General features: G+C 40.9%; 1 protein-coding gene across 1 annotated transcript in view; it reads right to left on the bottom strand.

The window, feature by feature from the left end:
* Positions 1–18,936, bottom strand: part of LOC136828171 (uncharacterized) — a 36,581-nt gene extending 17,645 nt beyond the window's left edge. Inside the window, exons 1-10 of the mRNA XM_067085988.1 lie at positions 18,457–18,936; positions 14,245–14,364; positions 13,438–13,707; positions 12,170–12,271; positions 10,546–10,743; positions 9,535–9,698; positions 7,700–7,839; positions 3,042–5,503; positions 881–1,022; positions 47–542 (exon numbers count right to left, since the gene is read on the bottom strand). Coding sequence (XP_066942089.1) covers positions 47–542; positions 881–1,022; positions 3,042–5,503; positions 7,700–7,839; positions 9,535–9,698; positions 10,546–10,743; positions 12,170–12,271; positions 13,438–13,707; positions 14,245–14,308 — 4,038 coding nt within the window. The 5' untranslated portion in view covers positions 14,309–14,364; positions 18,457–18,936. The remainder of the gene's footprint in view (positions 1–46; positions 543–880; positions 1,023–3,041; positions 5,504–7,699; positions 7,840–9,534; positions 9,699–10,545; positions 10,744–12,169; positions 12,272–13,437; positions 13,708–14,244; positions 14,365–18,456) is intronic.
* Between the last annotated feature and the right edge of the window lie 1,443 nt (positions 18,937–20,379).

The raw sequence follows: 20,379 nt of genomic DNA on the forward strand, positions 1-20,379 counted from the left end.
CCACCACCCCTCCACGGGGATTTAAACGTATAAGGACAACAAATACCTGCTCAAGGGAAGAGGCATGCTGAGTACGACGAGCGTGATGTGTGGGAGTGGGGGGGCACTGCTGCGGGAGAGGTGGTGGAAGGGGAGGCGTAAGCCTCTGCAGTCTGTGCTGCGGTCGCGGGGGAGGGGTGGGAGCTTTGTCCATCTCATCTGCATCCCTCCCGTTGTCCTGCCATCTGCGATCGTCGCTCTCCGCTTGCCCCGGGGTAATACTCGAAAATCCTATAGCACCAGATTCAGACAGCTGGCTGGAACTCATGTCGTTATGACCCATTTCGTCCACAAAGGCAGACGCCAAAGGCGGTGGCGACATCGTAGGGAGGGGGGGAGGAGACGGGCCGACTGCTCCTTCTTCGCAAGTGCTCGGACTAGTGCATCCTCCTCCGGGTAACATGTTTGCCACGGATGCTGGCGTTGAGGGATCCGGAGTCCCGACTCGACTGCTGGTTTGGCTCTCACTGCACTCACTCTCAGCACTATCACAGAATGATCGCCTGCAAAAGCGCATGAAAACAAATGAAAATCCTGTTGTATTTTGGAAATGCAGTGTATTGGAAACGTTCCAATTCAATGCGGTTTCAAGACCAACTGGTCTTCTCTTCAGGTGGTCTTGAAACCGTAGTGAATTTGAACGTTTTTGATATACTTCCAAAATACAGTACAGTACATCGATTCTTCAAGCACGACAAGTGAGCATATCATATTCATTCACGATGTGAAATATATATATCTGAAAGATAGTACCATTTAAAAAAAATAGAGACTTTCTTGTTCAAAATACTGCCATTCAAAAGACAGAGATCTTTTTCAAACAATAACACTCCATACGTACCTTTGGTCGCCGTCCACGTGTGGCACGAAAAACAACGGCCGCGTGCAGAAGCACTTTGGTGGGGGCCATTCCCAGGATGTGGTCTTGGCAACATGGTCGATGAAGAATATTCGGCCATGGCTGTCCTTGCGTGCCTCGACATCTTTAAACAAAAACAAAGGATCCATTAGAGAATAGTGATTTGATTATCAACTGCAGACACCACCCTACTTACAAGCATTCAACTTACAAACACTCAGATACAAACAAATGGCATCGCTTCCCTTTGCCATCTATAAGTTCAAATTTTGTTTTGTGAGCCTATTCTGTACATACAGTGTATTGTGGTTTAGGAGGGGAAATGTATAGTACTTACTGTATTGATATCATATCATACTGTACAAAAAATTGAACACACAAACGACTGTCTCTAATCCAATCCCATAACGTCCAAGAGAAAAATGGACCTGTAATATTATAGTACTTAAATATTTATAATAAATTCAAGAAGACTTCAGTTAAGTAGAACAGATCATATTTGTGAAACATAAAAAACCCTAGGTGGTGGCATATCCCTATTTGATCTCTGACCTCTTGAGAATGGCTTCATTCTTTATAATAGTTCACATTCTCTGTCTTCCATCTTGCTAACCACTCTCTCCTGACAATTATTCCATAGTGCAACTGCGAGGTTTTCCTCCTGTTGCACCTTTTCAAACCTTTCTACTCTCAACTTCCCTTTCAGCGCTGAATGACCTCATAGGTCCCAGCAACTGACCTTTGGCCTAAATCCTATATTCCTTCCTTCCTTTACACCAATTCAAAGTTACAGCCAGTTATATTTCTATGTCACCTTTAGCCTCTAAGCATAACCTTGACCTTGGACCTTGGATCTATCACATAAATTGCTGAATCAGCGTCACCCAAACATTGGGATACTTACCTACTGTTAAAGTTGGCTTACCTCTTCGTGCCACTGAGTACGATCGGCATTCAAAATAAGCAAAAAGAATAATGGACTCAATAAAAACCTGTTTCCCACCAGGTGGTGTCAGAATATTTACTTTCACATCAGAATTCTTCCTCAACACCCACTACGATGTGGGGAGGTGGGGTGGGGTGAGTTTCCACTTTAACAGTAGGTATGTATCTAAATAATTAATATTGTCATGGAGACTTTCATTATTTAGGATTAATCTTACCTACAGGTAAAGTTATCCGACTCCCACGCTGAATGAGGATGGTGGGTTAGTGAAGCCAGAGAAACAGTCACTCAGCCAAGCAGACTAAAAGCTTTTTTTAAATGTAAAAAAAAGCTCCTAAACATTCTTACCTACTGCGTAATAATTCCTGATAAGTACTGCCACCAGATGGTGGATCCACAACACAGCGTATGATCTCATAGCAAGACTTGTCGGAGAATCCTTGAAGGGGGAAAAGGAATCTATCTACCTAATTTTCTAGCAAAAGGGTAAAACTTAAGTGTTCCTTGAGCAGCAGTGGGTAAAACTGAAGACTACTACTGCACCCCCTCTGGTTTGGTAATTATCAGTTTACTTGCACAAGGGGCACTGTGTTTAGTACCAGCCCCTTGGGAATGAACGTAGAAACATAAACAAAAGGCTGCATATATCATAAACACAAACATAAGGCATGATAAACCAAAAAAAATGAGCAAAATGCGGTAAATATTATGGTCGCCCACTGGCGGGAACCAGGCTACAGTAGTAGTCTTCAGTTTTACCCATCAGTGTATGCAATTAGTGGGTCTTTACAGTACTAGTGTTGGGGCCTGTGAGGTCATTCAGCGCTGAAACTGACAGTAAAATGGTTTGAAAAGTATAAAAGAGGAGAACCTCACAGTTACACTATGAATCTGGAAGAAGGAATATGAATGGATGTACAGTAATAGGAATAAAAGGGGTTACAGCAAAGAACCTTAATTAATGCCTACAGTGCACTGATGGCACTAACTACCTACGGGGTTGGTCCAATTGTACCCCTTATTCAAGCCCATATGCTTCAAGGCAAACCTACTGGGCTGGAGATATGACTCAGTATCTTCGATGAATCGCTTTATTGCTCCAAAGTGACATGGCTTTTTCCATGTTCTAGTTCCACTACTACTACTATTAATACTGTATTACCCTGAAACCCAAATAAAATGAACAGTTCAACTTACTTGGAGGCAGTGGTTCATCAAAAGCCACCTCAACCTTTGGGTACCTCCTGAGCCAGTCTTGCAGGGACGGCTGCCGTGAGAGCTTCGGGTGTTGGGAAGAGAAGTTCTTCATCTCCTCCCTCTCTGAGGGGTCCTCTTTTGCAAACACGAATTCCTTGTCCCTCTTGTCGCTAGTTGTGCGCTCCGGTGGCTGAGGTTTAGCGTGATGAGTAGGGGTAGGGGGACAGAGGGGTGGATGAACTAACGCCTTCAACATATGCTGCTGAGGCCGGTGTGGAGGCACAGCAGGAGGAATGTCCTCATCTTCGTTCGAACTGCTCGGCTGTAGCAGAGCTTCCCTCCGCGGTCTCACTGCGGGCTCTTGGTGGTCCTGGCTGGCAGATAAGGACTCGATGGATGTGTGAGACGGAATGTTCAAGTCAGCAGAACAGGATGCCGACGAGAACATCTCTAGATTAATATCACTACACTCTGCTGTTGGACTAGTGAAGACTGAATTTGAAGAGGAACTCCCAGTACTCATCACCATACAAGTTGACTCCGAGCCTCTTCTCGCGTCATCCCCTCCCTGGGAAGACACAGAGCAAGTTACCGAGCCGCTCACAGGAGAAATAGATTCGGAGGCCGAGCTGAGCACTTGGAGTGAATCACTTAATCTTGGGGACGGTGAGCGAGCAACTGAGCCTTCCCTGGCAACTCGGAGCGCTGCTGTCCTCTCTGTCACATCATGGCCATCTTCTGGTCTTGTGCGATCGGTCTGGAACTCTTCTCTGTTCTGAATTATTTCACTTGAAGACTCCAAATACTGTGTCTGATTAACAACGTTAGAGGAAAGTCCTTCAGACGCATGTAAATTCTCCTGAGCAATGAAATCAAGGTCATTCTTAACATTAGGACTAGATATAGAATCACTTTGGCTCTTTTCAGTTTCTGAAAGAGAACGCCCATGGGGCTTAAAGCTTGTAACACACAATGCACCATTATCACAGATGCCACTATTACTATCACTATTTACATGAGTGCGCACAGCAGTCACACAGGTTCCTCCTCCTCCTCCTCTATTAGAAGCATGACTTGGATCAGCCTCCACTGCATCCACAAAATGGTCTAAGAGTGTGTCTGTGGACGCAGTCTCCTGCAGAAGACTCGTGTCTTGTTCTGGCGTTGCTAAGGGGGCCACAACGTTGCTACAGCTTGCACCATGATCGCCATCGTCACCGTCGACAATTTCCGCGTCGCTCGAAGGTGCCAGTAACGAAGATGCACCTTCCTCCTCAAAGTTGCTGGGCAGAGAGGCCGGTCTGGCAAGTGCGACTTCTTCTGATGGATCGCTTTCCATGGAAGCACAGGAAGAGGATTGCAAGGATGAGTGATGATGATGAAGTCCCTGAGATGAAGATACTGTTCCTTGGCACTGACTATCTACATCAATTTGATTGAGAGAGATTTCGGAAATTTGCAAAACGTCGTCCAAATCGACGATGTCGTACGAAAAAGATCCTTCAACAGAATACGGCAACTTCTTACTGCCTCCCATACTTGTTGTACTACTTTCACTATCACAACTGGATTGTGAACTAGCACTTAAATGCCCAGATTTTGGTCTCACACTCGGCTCATTGACACCATTCAATGACTTCTTCTCTGGAGAAGCATTCACCCCTTGCATTTTGGTGTGCTCCGAAGCGTTTCCCGACACGCCTGGCAAGGGGTAAGGATGCTTCCTGACGACCGTCGAGAACGGGGGCGGAAGACCAAGCTGGACTGCCATTGATCGCTCGAGAGGCCGGTGCACCGAGTCAAAAAACTTCAAGAGTGACTTAGTTCTTGGGGGTAAAGGTGGTGGAGAGTCATCGTCACTTACTGGCTGACTAGAATCGCAACTGACCCGTCCACTGACACTGTTCGCGGAGTTACAAACCGTCATGGCATCCCCCTCCGTATGGTGGTAATCTTCCGCCGGATACACGGTCTCGTATATCGCTTCCTCGCCACTGTTATCACTGACATGCACTTTACTGGCAAAATTAGGAACTTTACAAGAATACTTCCATATGGGAGAGTAATCACTCTCCCTACTACTGGCAATGGTCCTCTCCTGATTACTGCTTTCCACCATTTCACTTGGAGTCACTTCACCATTCACCACCACCTCCTCCCCCATCGTGCCACTCTTCCCAGCCGTGCTGTTCGAAGAGTGATCGCCTGTTCTTACGTGGTTCTTTTTATGGTCAATGTAGCCATTGGCTAGCAGCTCCTGTTCACCATGAGGACTCATTGGAGTGCTGTACGAACTCTGCGAGACACTTTGCTCTCCCGGGCACTCAAGCCCGCCGTGACTTGTGCAGGGATCTGCGGCGTTAGGCAGCACAGAAAACGACACGCTAAAGTATACGTGGCCAGTCACTGAATCCGCAGCATTTTTATTGTTCAGGGGAAAATCTAAAATACCCGTTGAGCCACTGCAATAAAAGAGAGAAAGAAAGTTTGCATTAGAAACAGTACCTAGATATCCCCGTTTGACTTTCAAAACTTTCTACAGGAGTTATAACACAATACTTCACAAATGTAATGAATTTCCTTTCTATGAAACCACTTCATTGTCCCTCATTTCTCGTAAAATATCTGAAATAGAGTAAATGTATTCAGAAAAGTATCAACACCTTTGTAGGAATATTCTTGACATTTAAGTTTCACATCTCAGTTTCATATTATAGTAAACGTCCCGTATTAGTGGGGGATGCGTACCGCACTCGCCCTGCGAATAGCTTAAATCCGCGAATACTTAAAAACCCCCAAAAACACTTAGAACTGCCTATTTTGATAGTTTAAACACAAAAAAAAAAAACCTCTAAAAATGCTAATACCTGAGTATTTTAATAGTTTTATCACAAAGTGCATTTAGTCATGAAAATGATATGAAAATACAGTAATTAGTAAATATTTCTCAGTGAAAAATACCGCGAATGGGCGAATTTTCCGCGAAAATGTGTATATACGTTCCACAGAGAAATCCATGAATAGGCGAGTCCGCACAGAGAAATCCGCGAATAGGCAAGTCCACAAATAGTGAGACTGCGAATACAGAGGGTTTACTGTACAGTGGACCCCTGCCTATTCGTGGTTCTAGATTTGTGGCTCCACCCATTTGTGGATTTCTCTGTGGAACATACATATACATTACTCGCAGAAAATTCGCCCATTCACCGTATTTTTCACAGAGAAATATTCACAAATTACCGTATTTTCATATAATTTTCATGACTAAATGCACTTTTTGTGAGAAAACTATTGAAATATTCAGGTATAAGCATTTTTAGAGGGTTTTCTGAACTATGAAAATAGGGTTACAAGTGTTTTTAGAGTGGTTTTAACTATTTGCGGATTTACGCTATTCGTGGGGGGTAGTGGTACACATCCCCTACGCATACAAGGGGTCAACTGTAAACATGCAGATTTCTTAGGATTACTTTTCCAAAAAGTCTATCAAGGATATTTCCATTTCAACAACTTCACACCCATATGGCACTAAAATCACAACTAAAAATCTTTTATTTGAATCATTCATTATCAGTTTCAACTCTTCATAAAAGTACATATTTTCTTGTGTCAAAGATGCCGCTTTTGTCCTGAAACGTCTCAGAAACTTACTGTGCGTCCTATGTCCAAAGTTCACCGTTTTCATATGCCTTACCTTAGCCTCAGAGGAAAGTTATCATTGCTAAACAGTACTCACAGCTCTTTTATAAGACCTATGAATGAAGTGTACAAGTTGCCTTGCGATAAAATGTTATTCTGCATTTCTAATATTTCCAATTGTGGTGTTTAGCTTGTCCTTTACAATTAAAAAAACAAAATTGCTGCTTAAGACAACATTCAATACTGCTAGAGTCTTAAAATCATATACCAATTGTACCCCCCCAACCCATCTGCATGCACCGAGACTTTTGCCCAAGAAATTTCTGGAGAAACACAGCTGGACAGTTCATATCATATGCCTTACAAGGTACGCTATTAAATTTTTCAGTTTGGTGTTATGTCAACTTCTGAAAAGCTTATTGGATATTAAAAGCAATAATGAAAGTATTCTTAAAATTACAACTGAAAAAATTACGACACACCATTCAATATGCCGTATTGGCTGCAGCCATGATGCTTCAATGGATAGAGACAGTCAAAAGCTCTAGAAACACCAAAAGCCTTCAACTCATATAAGTGGTGCAACCTTACTTTAATCATTTTTCATTTAAAAATTCTGCATCTTCAAGGTTGGAGCATCTTTGACACCAGGAAATAGACAGAATATAGAATTTAGGGAAAAGGCCAAGCGTTGGGACCTATGAGGTCATTCAGAGCGGAAACGGAAATTGACAATAAAAAGGTTTGAAAGATGCAACAGGAGGAAAACCTCGCAGTTGCACTATGAATCAATTGTTAGGGAGAGGGACGAGGAAAGTAAGACAGAAGAAAGAGCATGAACGGAGGTACAGTAAAAGGAATGAAAGGAGTTGCAACTAGGGGCCAAGGAAGGGACGCTGCAAAGAATCTTAAGCAATGCCTACAGTGCACTGCACGAGGTGCACTGACGGCACTACTCCCGTAATGAGACACCAGGAAGTATGGTAAACTAGCGCTCAGATCACCAGTGAAACAATTACCTGCTAACTCGATCCTTCAGGGTAGCCACTTGAATAGTAAGGCGGCCAAGAAACCGACTTATGATGGGGCGACTCTTGGCGAACTTATCCTTCAATTCAATCTCTAGGATATCATGCATGTAGGCTACAAAGGAGAACTCCTGCAAGGAAAACAAAAGGACCGTGAAAATCACAGAGCCGGAAGTCGATCAAATATTTATAAACACCATTAAAAATCACATGAGCCTAGTTTAGCTACACGCAGTTCCCGGTTAACGGCGATCCGGTTTTACAGCACTTGTCTAGCAACGAAAATCGGCAAATTTTCGGCGCCAAAAATCGCCCAACTCCACTTATCGGCGCCGATAATTGGGTATTGGCACCGATACATGCCTAACAGAGGCGCTGACAACCGAAAATCGGCACTTTTTGGCGCCGAAAATCGCCGCAGAAGCCCCAAAAATTGCCGATTTCCGATTATCATCACACCCTCAGAACGGAACCCCCGCCAATAACCGGGGACTGCCTGTACTTGCTTGTTAGTAAAGTACGGGAAGTTTCCGGATATCGGCGGGGGTTCCGTTGCGACAGCGTGATGAGCAGCGAAAACCGGCGATTTTCAGCGCTTATTGGCCCCCTCTGTTAGGTATGTATTGGTGCCAATACCCGATATCAGCGCCAATAAGTGGAAATCAGTGCATATCGGCACTGAAAATTGCCAATTTTCGTCGCTAGACAAGCCCCATAAAACTGGATCACCAAGAACCGAGCCTGCTGATAACGGAGGACTGCCTGTACAGGGTGTCCTTAAAGTCATGGTGCAATTCAAAATACTTGTAGCTTTGTATCTATACATGATAGAATTAATCTGTAAAAGGGATAAGACAGCTTGATGTGTCTTGTTTTTCTGTTCTTCTGAAGTTTTGTCTGTCATTTCTTTTATCCACAAATTCTATCATGTATAGTTACAAAGCTATAAGTATTTTAAACTGCACCATGACCTTAGGGGCACCCTGTGTAATTACAAAACTATGTCGTCACAAACTAAATGCACGAAAGATTCTGGGCAATATTTCCAAATATTTCCATTTTCTTGATTTATTTTTGTTTTATACTTTTGACCATTTTTACAGCTTTTACTTTTGATTAACAAAAAGTAGAAAATGAAAGCAACAGCTACATGTTATTAGAGCTGGCATGAAAGTTGCTCAAGCTGTCTACCCTAAGGATGAAGACACCGAAGTCCAAGTAATTTTATGTTATCTACAAGTGACTTTAGTAATTCTATACAACACTGCCACACGAAGACCTACGGACCTTATCTGCTGTGTTTGCGCTACTGAAAAATGAACTTTAAGTCTAATGTGGTATAAAGGGTCTAGTCATTTGCAAAAGCATATATTAAAAGAAATATTAAAGGTATCAAAGAAGTAACATCAGGGAGTACAATAAAGTCAGAAGGAAACAAAAAAAATTTACATACAGGAGAACATCTCAGAAAAAAAGTGGCTCTCAAAATACTGGAATTGGAATCTAGAATTTAGGCCAAAGGCCAAGCGCTGGGACCTATGAGGTCATTCAGTACTGAAAGGGAAACTGAGAGTAAAGAGGTTTTAAAGGTGTAACAAGAGAAAAACATCACAGTTGCACTACAAAACAATTGTTAGGAGAAGGTGGATAGCAAGATGGAAGAAAGAATACGAACGGAGGTACAGCAAAAGGAACGAAAGGGGTTGCAGCTAGGAGCCGAAGGGACGCAGCAAAGAACCACAGGTAATACCTACAGCACACTGTGTGAGGTGCACTGGTGGCACTGACCCCGTACGAGAGGGAAAAAGAAGTGGCGAACTTCCTACCTGTCTCTTCCAAGTGGGATTGACAGTGTTCTCTGCCACACAAGAGCGTGACTCTTGTCCATGGTGCGGCAGGAGTGTTTGTGATTCACCAGGTAATATACGGAGTTTAACGTATGGATCGGGCTGGAAAAACATTCCACGTCGCAATCCATGAGCTGACAAATCTAGAAAAGAAAGTGTATCTTAGAAACGGCCCCTACGAATAAACAGAATGTAGTAGAACACAATACTTTGATTGACAAATCTAGAAAACAAAAATATACCTTAGAAACAGCCCCTACCAATAAACAAAGGGTGGCATAAAACATTCCCCTGATTACAGAAAATTGCAATTAGATAATTTTTAAAATCCCACAACAAATCTAGTAGAGAAAATATATATATCTTAGAAACAGCACCTATGAATAAATAAAAGGTAGTATAAAACAATCCTTTGATTGAGGAAAATTGCAATGAAATAATTTTAAAAATCCCAAAATTCTAATAGTACTGCTTATTATGGTTCAACTACAGTACTCACAAGCAATATTCTTTTTAAATAAAAACTACATTTTAATATAAAAAAAAGTAACTGCATAATACTCAAGCAACATAAATATCAAAAAGATGCTTAGAAAATTGTTTCAAAGAAGCGAACGATCGTTACTCAAAAGTCTACGAATAATAAAAGTAATATAATGAAATTGCATACATAAATTGTATTTTAGTGACTGATGCTATCATGAGATTTTTACATATACTGTAATAATAATAATAATTACAGTGTTCTAAAGAGTCCACAATAATATAATTATCAAAGGCTAGTGTAAAATTTACAAAAGTTTTCAAACCCTACTCTGGGTTCAAAAGCTTATATAAATTTTACATGTGCCTTTAACAATTATGTTATTGTGGACCCTTTAGACCATTTATGAACTCTCGTGATACAGAAATTTTCTTCCATAATTACAGTAACAAATTTCAGTGTCCTTACAATAGTGTACAAGGTTGCAAACGACACCACTGACTCACTGGCAAGCGTAAAGTGAAGGAGTTTGGTGCAAGTAAGACAACGTTGAGTAGCCAAGGCTGGATGAATGGTCTCATCCTCAGAGGAATCAGAAGTAGATCCATCACTCAGCCTCACTACGCGCAAGACCATTGACGATCCGAGACACAGACTCCCGTTCTCTTTGCTGCGGTGATAACGAACGATGATGCCCCCAACATCTGAAAGGGAAACGCTGAAATGATCTCTCTGTTTTTGAACGCCAAAAAGATCTTCCTTTGAAAAATGTACAAGAGCTAATGACTCTGACAATGAATGTACGTACTCTTCTTTCCCACCGTTGTCCCTACGTTATGGGGTCGGCTACCTGATGCGCCTTCTCCACTGCCTTCTGTCAAAGGCATCATCCACCCCCAAACCTCTTCTCTCTCTCCATATCTTCCTTCACTTTATCTCGCCATCTGATTCGCTGTCTCCCTCTCGATCTTCTTCCTCTAACAGGTTCTTCCCAAGCCCTCTTCGCTCCCTCCTCAACATCCATCCTTAACATATGCCCATACCATCTCAATCTTGACTCTCTTATCACCTCTGTTGTCTTTACTAAACCTGCTCTTCTTATTTCATCATTTTCCAATCTCTCAAGCAGCGATATTCCCATAATGAATATACGTACTGTATTGAGTTATTCAACCCTGTACAATCAATCTATGAAGGTTTCATAAATACTGATAGCAACATTACAAATAGCAGTGTTTGTTACAAAAGCATTATAATTTGTTTTACTGTTCCACTAAACTGGTGTGACAATGATTACAAAAACATTCATTTCTTTTACTGTTCCATTAAGTTCCTGTGAGATGATTGAGTCATGAAGGAAACAACTTTCTGGAAGCTGAAATGAATTCCGTATTCCGGTAACCTCTCTCCTCACAGGTCCTTATCCTATCATCCATACCCCGTTCAACATCCATCCAAAAGAAAATCAAGTAAAATAAAAAAAAACAAACCAATTTCATCAACAGAAAAAAAAGCAAAAAGCAATGTGACAACCTCCTATCAAAAATAGACTGAATGGCTATGAGTGTTTGTACCTGTTGGTCCCCTGGTGGGGGATGGAGGAAATAGACTGAAAGAAAATATATGAAATATATAGTCATACAAAACCAAGTGTTGAGCCCTATGAGGTCATTCCGTGCTGGAAGGGAAATTGAGAGTAGAAAGGGTTGGAAGGGGTGACGGGAGGAAAACCTCGCACTTGCGCAAAGAAACAACTGTTAAGAGAGGGTGGATAGAAAGATGGGAAAGATAATATGAATGGAGGTACAGTAAAAGGAATGAAAGGGGTTGCAGCTAGGGGCTTAAGGGATGCCACTAAGAACTCCAAGTGTGAGGTCCTGTTGACACAAAAGAAAGTGCTATATAATGGAGAGATAAGTTTCATGTGAGAGTGTCTGAGCTACCCCTGTGGGCACCAGAATATTTCAGACCTGAACATGAGCAAGAGCCCGTGCCATCAAGTTGCTGGCTAAATCTAGACTCACCTAAACTTATTTGGTTGACAACTAAGTGAAACGAAACCCCAGGGAGAATACGGGTGGTGACATTTCTCATCACAAAGGAAAATATGGAAACTGGCAACACACTTACTTTTTGGTAGCAACGCAGGAACGTTGATGCAACAGCTAATCTCTCCTTCACTTTCTCCATTAACTTGATGTTGTTCCAAGCACTTATCGGGGTCAGCTTCATCTGGAGTGGAAAGAGAAACTCTTTCAATGTAACTCTGTCACCATCCACTATAACCTAAGCTAAACACGTGCACGATCAGTATCAAACTACATTAAACAATGTGGTTTGGCACCAACAATGGTGTAACGTTAACTATTTAATGTATTCAAAACATCAAAAAATATTTGTTACACAAGAACTTTTTATATTTCTGGAATAAAAGCCAAGTACAGTCACTACCCGACTTAAGAATGAGTTACGTTCCGGACGGCTGTTTGTATCCTGAATTGTTCTTAAGTTGGTTTTTAATATGTGGTTAATAATTTTTGCTGGTGTTTACATTCCCGAGTTGACTTGGGAGTCACAGATTACACTATTTTCATTGTATTTTTAAATCAAGCAGTATTATACAGAATTAATTTGGATGTTAGAAAGGTAACGAGAAGAGAATAAAATTCCGATTCATGCAACATTCTACATTTAGTATTTTTTCCATGCTTTGAAAGCTATGAACTTGAGAGAATTTTTCAGGAAGTGTCTAACATTATAAGTTCACGAAGTAAACAATGCACACTGCCATCTATTGTCACAAATACATACTAAACATTTTCTATGAGGAGAGGAAGTATAGAAAATGGCAATTCATCAAAGAACGAGTTATATTTGGAAGAAAGAAATAGGTAGGAATATAAGAATTTTCATGATAAAATTAATTATCTGCATACTTACTACAGTTAAAATTAGCTTATATCTTTGCCATTCCAAATAATATATATCTATCTACAGTAAACCCCTGTATTCACGGGGATGCTTACCACACCTCCCCGCGAATGCCTAAAATCCGCGTATACTTAAAACCCATCTAAAAACACTTAGAACTGCCTATCTTCATAGTTCAAGCACCAAAAAAAATCTAAAAATGCTTATACCTGAGTATTATAATAGCTTTATCACAAAAAGTGCATTTAGTCATGAAAATTATATGAAAAAATACAGTAATTAGTGAATATTTCTCAGTGAAAAATACCGCGAACGGACGAATTTTCCACAAACAATGCTGATATATGTTCCATAGAGAAATCCATGAGTGGGTGTGTCGGAACGCGAATACGGGGGGTTTACCATATAGGAAAATAAGAAGTCAAACCAGAGGTAGGGACCACAAAACATACAGGCCTAACACTTACCGGCAACGTACAGCCCTAACCAATCGGTGGCAGACGCAGCGGCATCTGACAGCTTCCACCTGATGACGACGCTTTCGCTTGGCCCTGCCCCAATGTAGTTACGGCTGAGAGAGATGGAGCATGTCTGGGACTGTGAGGTGGCCCTATTAGAGGGGGGGCCACTGGCAGCAGGATTAGCACTAACTGGGGGAACCTCTGGGCAGCCAGACATTGTAGCCATACCCCTAATTCTGCTGCCAGCATTGCCCCCTACATGTCTTTCTAAACCATCTGGAAAGGAGAATTCAAGTTAAGACGTCAATAAACGATTCAGGCTCGAATCAAAGCACAGGACAGACACCACGCTACTTATGAACGTTCCAGTTACGAACATTCAGAGATACGAACAAACACGATTGTAAATTGAAATTGGGTTTGACAAGAGACAACTGTATTATCATTGCAATTTATCTAGGTTTTATGTATTATTCATATTAATAATAAAGTACTGTACTCTATAAAGTACAGTATGTATGTACAGTGTACAATACTGTATTGCGTTTTGGGATGAAAAAACGTACAGTGCTATATTTGAACTCACATCATACTGCACTTAAATAAGCGTGAAGACCAACTTACGACAATTCCATATACAAATGTCCGTTCGGAACGTAACTCGTTCATGTGTAGGGAAGTGTCTGTACATGTTCTTTTCCAAAATAGGTTCTTTCTTAGACAACAGTAGCTATCAGCAACAACTTGCTTCAACTAGGACTGGTGTTAATGATATTCAGCATGATCCTAAAAATATGACCATCGACAACTTACTATGCCAGGTGTTGGAGTTGTGAGAGTTGTCATGTTCTGAATCTTGGGAAGCATCAGCAAGCATGGTCCAAATATTGATAAGCCTGCATCTTTAGTTTCACACACATTATTACCAATACCCTGGAACAAGGAAATGGCACATTATTCAGAGAATTCAGCAAGTTTCAGCTATCATCTAAAATGCATGCTTCCTTACTGTGTTCTGAGCCAGTATATGAATTTTGTATACAGGCAGTCCCCGGTTTATGACGGGTCCGGCTTACGACGTTCCGAGGTTACGACGCTTTTCAAATATATTCATCAGAAATTATTTCCCGGTTTACGACGCATGTTCCGGGGTTACGACGCGTCGTACGCCGATCCGACGGAAGAAATATGGCTCCAAAACGGCAGAATAATCAAAATTTTGATTTTTTTTTTATGAAAAACTCAATAAAAATGTAGTTTACATCATTTTCAATACAACCAAAGCATTAAAAGTAAGGTTTTCTTAGGATTTTTGACGATTTTTCGGTTTAAGACGCGGCATAAAAACGGAACCCCCGTCGTAAACCGGGGACTGCCTGTATTGGTATATTGTTACACAACATACACTGTAACCGAATAGGACCTCGCTGTCAAACTTCCCAGTTCCAGAGGTCCTTTATTCCTCACACTGCTGGACGGTGGAACTGTTTCCTTGACGATGTTGTGCAACAGGAACTTCCATAGTTCAAGCGATGGTGCAACGCATTACTACCCTAAAACAACTGCCCTTATATTTTTAGAATTCGCTTACATTTTTAGCCATTTACTTATTTCGTTAATTTATTTTTTCTTTTCTAAAGATCTCTTCATCTGTATTTCTCATTGACTTCTGTTCATTCTTTCAAATGAACACCATATTCCTTGGAAGCTTGAATTTCAAGTCAATGGCCCCTGTGGTGCGCTTGTTCCATATGAAAAAGGTTCATCTTCTGAATGATAAAAATAATAATAATCCACAACCTGTCTTAATAAACTCAATCTCACCCATACGGTAATTTTTCACCTATAAACATCAACAGCTAGCTCAAGAATATATATCATCTGATGAAACTAACAGCATCCTTGAGAAGATGGAGATTGGAAAAGCCCCGTGGCTATCAGAAATAACAAACTATTTGCTAAAAAAAAGGCTAGAGCCAGTCAAGGAAAAGGTGACTTGAATTTATGATGGCATGAGAAAAAGAGATAAGAACGGAAGTGGAAAAGGGACGTAATAATATACAAAGGAAAAGGGGATGCACTAAAATCTATAAATTATGGCGCTCAAGGAAAGGCTGAGAAAAATCATTAAAATAAGTAACAGAAACAAATCCAGTTATGTTTGGGAAAATGTATTTAAAAATAAATCTGTACGGAGAGCTTTCGGGAATCTGTTCGATTTCCCTTAAAAATAAATCTCTACTGAGAGCTTCCGGGAATCTTCGATTCCCCTTTTCAATCTGAAATGTAAGTACCCATATATAACTGTGGATTTGTTTCTCCATTTCAAGACTCATGCTACTCTGAGTATTTTTATAAAACAGGCAACGTCACTTCGGCTGCATGCCTGAGGGGTCAACAACATAAACTGTTTTTGTAATGAAGCAACTACATGAAAGGTTCCAAGATTATGCCTCATCATCAAAAGATCAGAAAGAAGAGAGGCAGGATTAACATGACAATCTGAGATAAATACGGGTGTCCAACAAGGATCTGTCATAGTCCTTTTGCTCGTTTCTGTAGAGTTATTATTATTCAGAAGATGAACCCTATTCATAAGGAACAAGCCCACAAGGACCCACTGACTTGAATTTAACAAACTAACAAATAAATAAATAAAATTGTAAGTAAATTATTACAATACAGTAGAACTGTTAAAGGGCAGTACTATAATGCACTGAATCTTCGCTTGAACTCATGAAGTTCCAATTGCACGACATCCTCAGGGAGGCTGTTCTACAATCCAATGGTGCGAGGAATAACAGAGCTATGGAGATGAGTAGTTCGACAGCGAGGGACATTCACTGCATATTGGTGCTGCTGTTCAGCAAATTTGTTGCTCTCGGCATAAAAAGGGAATCAGGGATCAATCGTGAACGTGAAAGATCCGTTAAAATACAACTTATGAAAAACTGACAAACAAGAGACCATCCGTCGATGATCTAGGCCATAACAGCTAATATGACAGAAACCTACCACCACAATCCACTCTATCTAAGAGATAAATCTTTGGCAGAAGCTGACATCCACACTGGAGAACAGTATTCCAGTAAGCAGATACAACAAGACACAGTCAAACACAAAGGAAGTCATTCAGTGCTAAAGAGCAACCGAGCAAAAAGGGTTTAAATGGATAACTTTGTAATAGAAACATGGGCACCAGGAAAATGGAAGAGATTATGAAAATGTGTCAACCACATAATATTAGAGTCAAGGCCCCAGCACAGTGAGAAATTTACCATCCTTTCTTTGTGTTTTTATGCAGAAAACTCCACAGGATGCCATGTTTAGTACTGTACTAGGATGCTGGGGATCAATGTAAAAACATACACAAAAGACTAAATTTCTCAAGCTATCCAATCTGTACTGCATTATATATATCCTTTTCTGTACTATTTGTTCAAAAGATTTTAATAATAAAAAAGGAAGACCATGGAAATTGATGGTACAGTAGTTGAAAAGCAAGGTTTTCCATCTGCCCTTTAAGAGAAAAGCCATTGTAAAAGATGATGATGTTAACTGGGCAAGAAATCAAAGTATCAGAGGCCTAGTGGCATACTAACACTTTTACTGGGGGATACAGGCTGGCCTAAGGGTTGAGTTAGGTATGGCATAGCAAAGAGACCTGGTTTGATATTCGTGATATAACAATCTAAACATTAGAAAACAATTAATAAAATAACACAAAATCTTAAAGAGTTTTTATGCTATGCATTCCAACCAATATGTATCACGCTGCCTAAATAATCCACTCTTGCTCACGATCTAGCTACTGAACTAGGCACAGTAAAAATGAGGACGACTACCGAGGCGTTATTCCCGCCAGCTGCTGACTGGAATAATTACGTCTTTTAATTACGTTACTGCTGTGTCTTATGCTTGTGCATTCATCCCCAAGGGGCTGGTACTGAACATGGCGCCCATTTTGGCCATAATCTGTTAGTCAATGAACCTGAGGGGCAAGGTAGTAAGTCTTCAGTTTTACCCTCAAATAGGATAATCTATGCCACTATAGATCTACAGAGTTATAGCTTTTAGGGGGCCGAGTGTAGTACGATGGGAACAGGTTACACTGACGTAAAAGAACCTAACCTATCCTAGAATGCCATATCCTGATCAAACCAGACTGTACCTTCTTAACCTAACTTAGGGCGCCTTGCCCTGACCTGACTGTGGGGGCTTCATGCCCCCTAAACTCCCGCCCCCAAGTAACACTAAACATCGTTGACAATAGACTAAGCATCCGCTTGGAGGTAGTCCCGTCGTTCTGCAAACTAGGGTTATAACCTAGGCCGTGATGGACGGAGGCACTGGACGTCCTGCGGCAGAGCTAAGCCATAGCCTTCAGGACAGACTGGAGCCCAGACTGACACAGGCTAGTCTACTAGCCTGTAGAGTAGGGTACGGTCAAGAACAAGGTACTTGAGGGCAATTGAGGCCCATAATCTCTAAGGAAGCATCAATAGGTTATCACCCTGAGGGACTCCACGATGTGAAATTCCTTCCCCTTCGGATATGCTGCAGGGACAACACCAAAAGTCATCTGGTCCACGCACTCCCCAAGGGGCAAGCCCGGACCCGAAAAGGGAGCATCATCCCGTGGGGGAAAGAATTAAATAAAGGAGCCGTTGCCTGGACACATCACCATCAAGGGCCAACAGTGACAAAAGGGCTTACCTAATGGGAGAATAGAGACCCACTAAATAATCCTTCGGGGGGGAACTACCGGACCCCAAAAGGTGCATCATCCCGCGGCCGAAAAATTATTAAAAAAAAGGAGCCGCTCCTCGACCCATCAACAAGGGTTAACAGTGACAAAAGGGCTTACCTAACCGGAGGTTAAAAGGACCCACTGAATAACCCCTCGGAGGGGAACAACGAACCCGAAAAAGGAGCATCATCCTGCTGGGGAGGGGGGAGGAGGAAGAGTTAAAAAAAAAAAAAAAAAGGAGCGGTTCCCCCGACACATCATCACTAAGGGCTTACCTAATGGGAGGAGATATGAGAAGACCCACTGAACAATCCTTCGGGGGGGAACAACAACGGAGGACATGCAACAAAACATCTCCTCTCCCTCAGACGACGGCACCTTCTTCTTCTTTTTGTTGTTGTTGTTTCAAAGTCCGCCAGATACGCAACTGCTCAGTGGTGTCACAGGGGAACGTTCGACGGATTTCCGGCCGCTGCCGCCCTTCGTCGCGACGGAGGATACCATACCTATGAGAGGGGTGTCAGTGTGCCGATTGACTCTCGGGAAATGTGGTGATCATCATCATTCGCCTCCAGCGTGAAACAAATCAATAGCAAACTAATGATAGGATGGATGTCAACAATGTCCAAAGTCTTCTGAAGGGATCCTTGTTTTTAATATTACCCCCATAAAAGCCTCACTCTTGCAGTCAGTTAAATCAACAGCGAGTAATATTTATATAATTTACTGCTTTATGCCATTGCGCGTCTAAATATGTCGCGTTTTATGTCGATACTCCGACAGCAAATGTTGGAACTGTGATGAGTTCAAGCCTGTTCTTAGGGAGCAATTAGATAATGATTAAGTCCAATGTTGACTTCGTTTCTTGGGGAAAAATACATTATTTAACGAGTATAAATGTGAATTTTCGTTATAAAAATTAATTTCGACTAAATTATTGTTATTTTATATACTTTTAGACACTTTTCGTATTGTATGTAAATATGATTTTCCATGATTGCTCCCTCCCACCAAGTTTATTTTGATAAATATGAGTCTAGTAGTAAACCTGATGTATATATATTTTCAATGCATTTAGTTTCCTTTATGGTATATAGTACTTTATAGTGTATTTTATAGTGTAAAGCTCTCAACGGTAATCTCCGGTGATGAATTTTGAATATAAATAATATTATTTTATATTCTTTTATATATTTTTGTATTGTATGTAAATATGATTTTCCATCACTGCTCTCTACCCACAAAGTGTCCCTATTTTGATCAATATAAATCTTAATAAAATGGTAGTAACTCTGAAGTATATGTATAAAATAATATTAAATCTCAATTATGTATATTTTCAGTGCATTTAGCGTATACCTTTATAGTGTATAGTACTTTATAGTGTACTTTATAGTGTAAAGCTCTCAACAGGAGTCTCTGGTGATAAATCTCTCAGGCGAAAAATGACAAACTCGAAATTGTGAAAAAGTTGGTATAGTTTTGTGCATGGATAAGTTTTCAGTGAGACCGTGAATGTAAATTAAAATAGAAAGTTATGATATCAATAAAAAAAAAATTGAGTAGAGTAAATGCGTTTCCCAGATAAAAGAAATAAGTTAATATAATATCTATGAAGACGTTTGGTGAAGGTGGGTTAGGAATTTGAACAATTTAAAAATAAGGCTTTTAGCATTTTTTTAGAACCTGTAATAAAAATTATTAAGCATTTTGGAAAGAAAAGGCTAACAGCTAATGAAATATTCGGGTTAGATTCAACTGAACTGAATAGAGGAATTTAGGCCAAAGGCCAAGCACTGGGACCTATGAGGTCATTCAGCGCTGACACAGATATTGACAGTAAAAGGTTTGAAAGGTGTAACAGGAGGAAAACCTCGCAGTTGCACTATGGATCAGTTGTTAGGAAATTGTGGAAAGTAAGATGGAAGAAAGACAATATGAAAGGAGGTACAGTAAAAGGAATGAAAGGGGTTGCAGCTAGGGGCCGAAGGCACGCTGCAAAGATCCTTAGGTAACGCCTACAGTGCACTGTATGAGGTGCACAGACAACAATAGCCCCCAACGGGGACAGGCCTATTTCGAATTTATCTTTCATGTCCAAATTGTTAGAATATGTCGTTCTTGAGCAACTAATTAGAGCTTCCTAGAGAGGGTGAATAAACAATTAAATTCTACAGAAACTGCTGTATGCTCTAATG

The sequence above is a fragment of the Macrobrachium rosenbergii genome, chromosome 42 (assembly GCF_040412425.1).
Source record: "Macrobrachium rosenbergii isolate ZJJX-2024 chromosome 42, ASM4041242v1, whole genome shotgun sequence".
In the NCBI taxonomy this organism is placed as follows: domain Eukaryota; kingdom Metazoa; phylum Arthropoda; class Malacostraca; order Decapoda; family Palaemonidae; genus Macrobrachium; species Macrobrachium rosenbergii.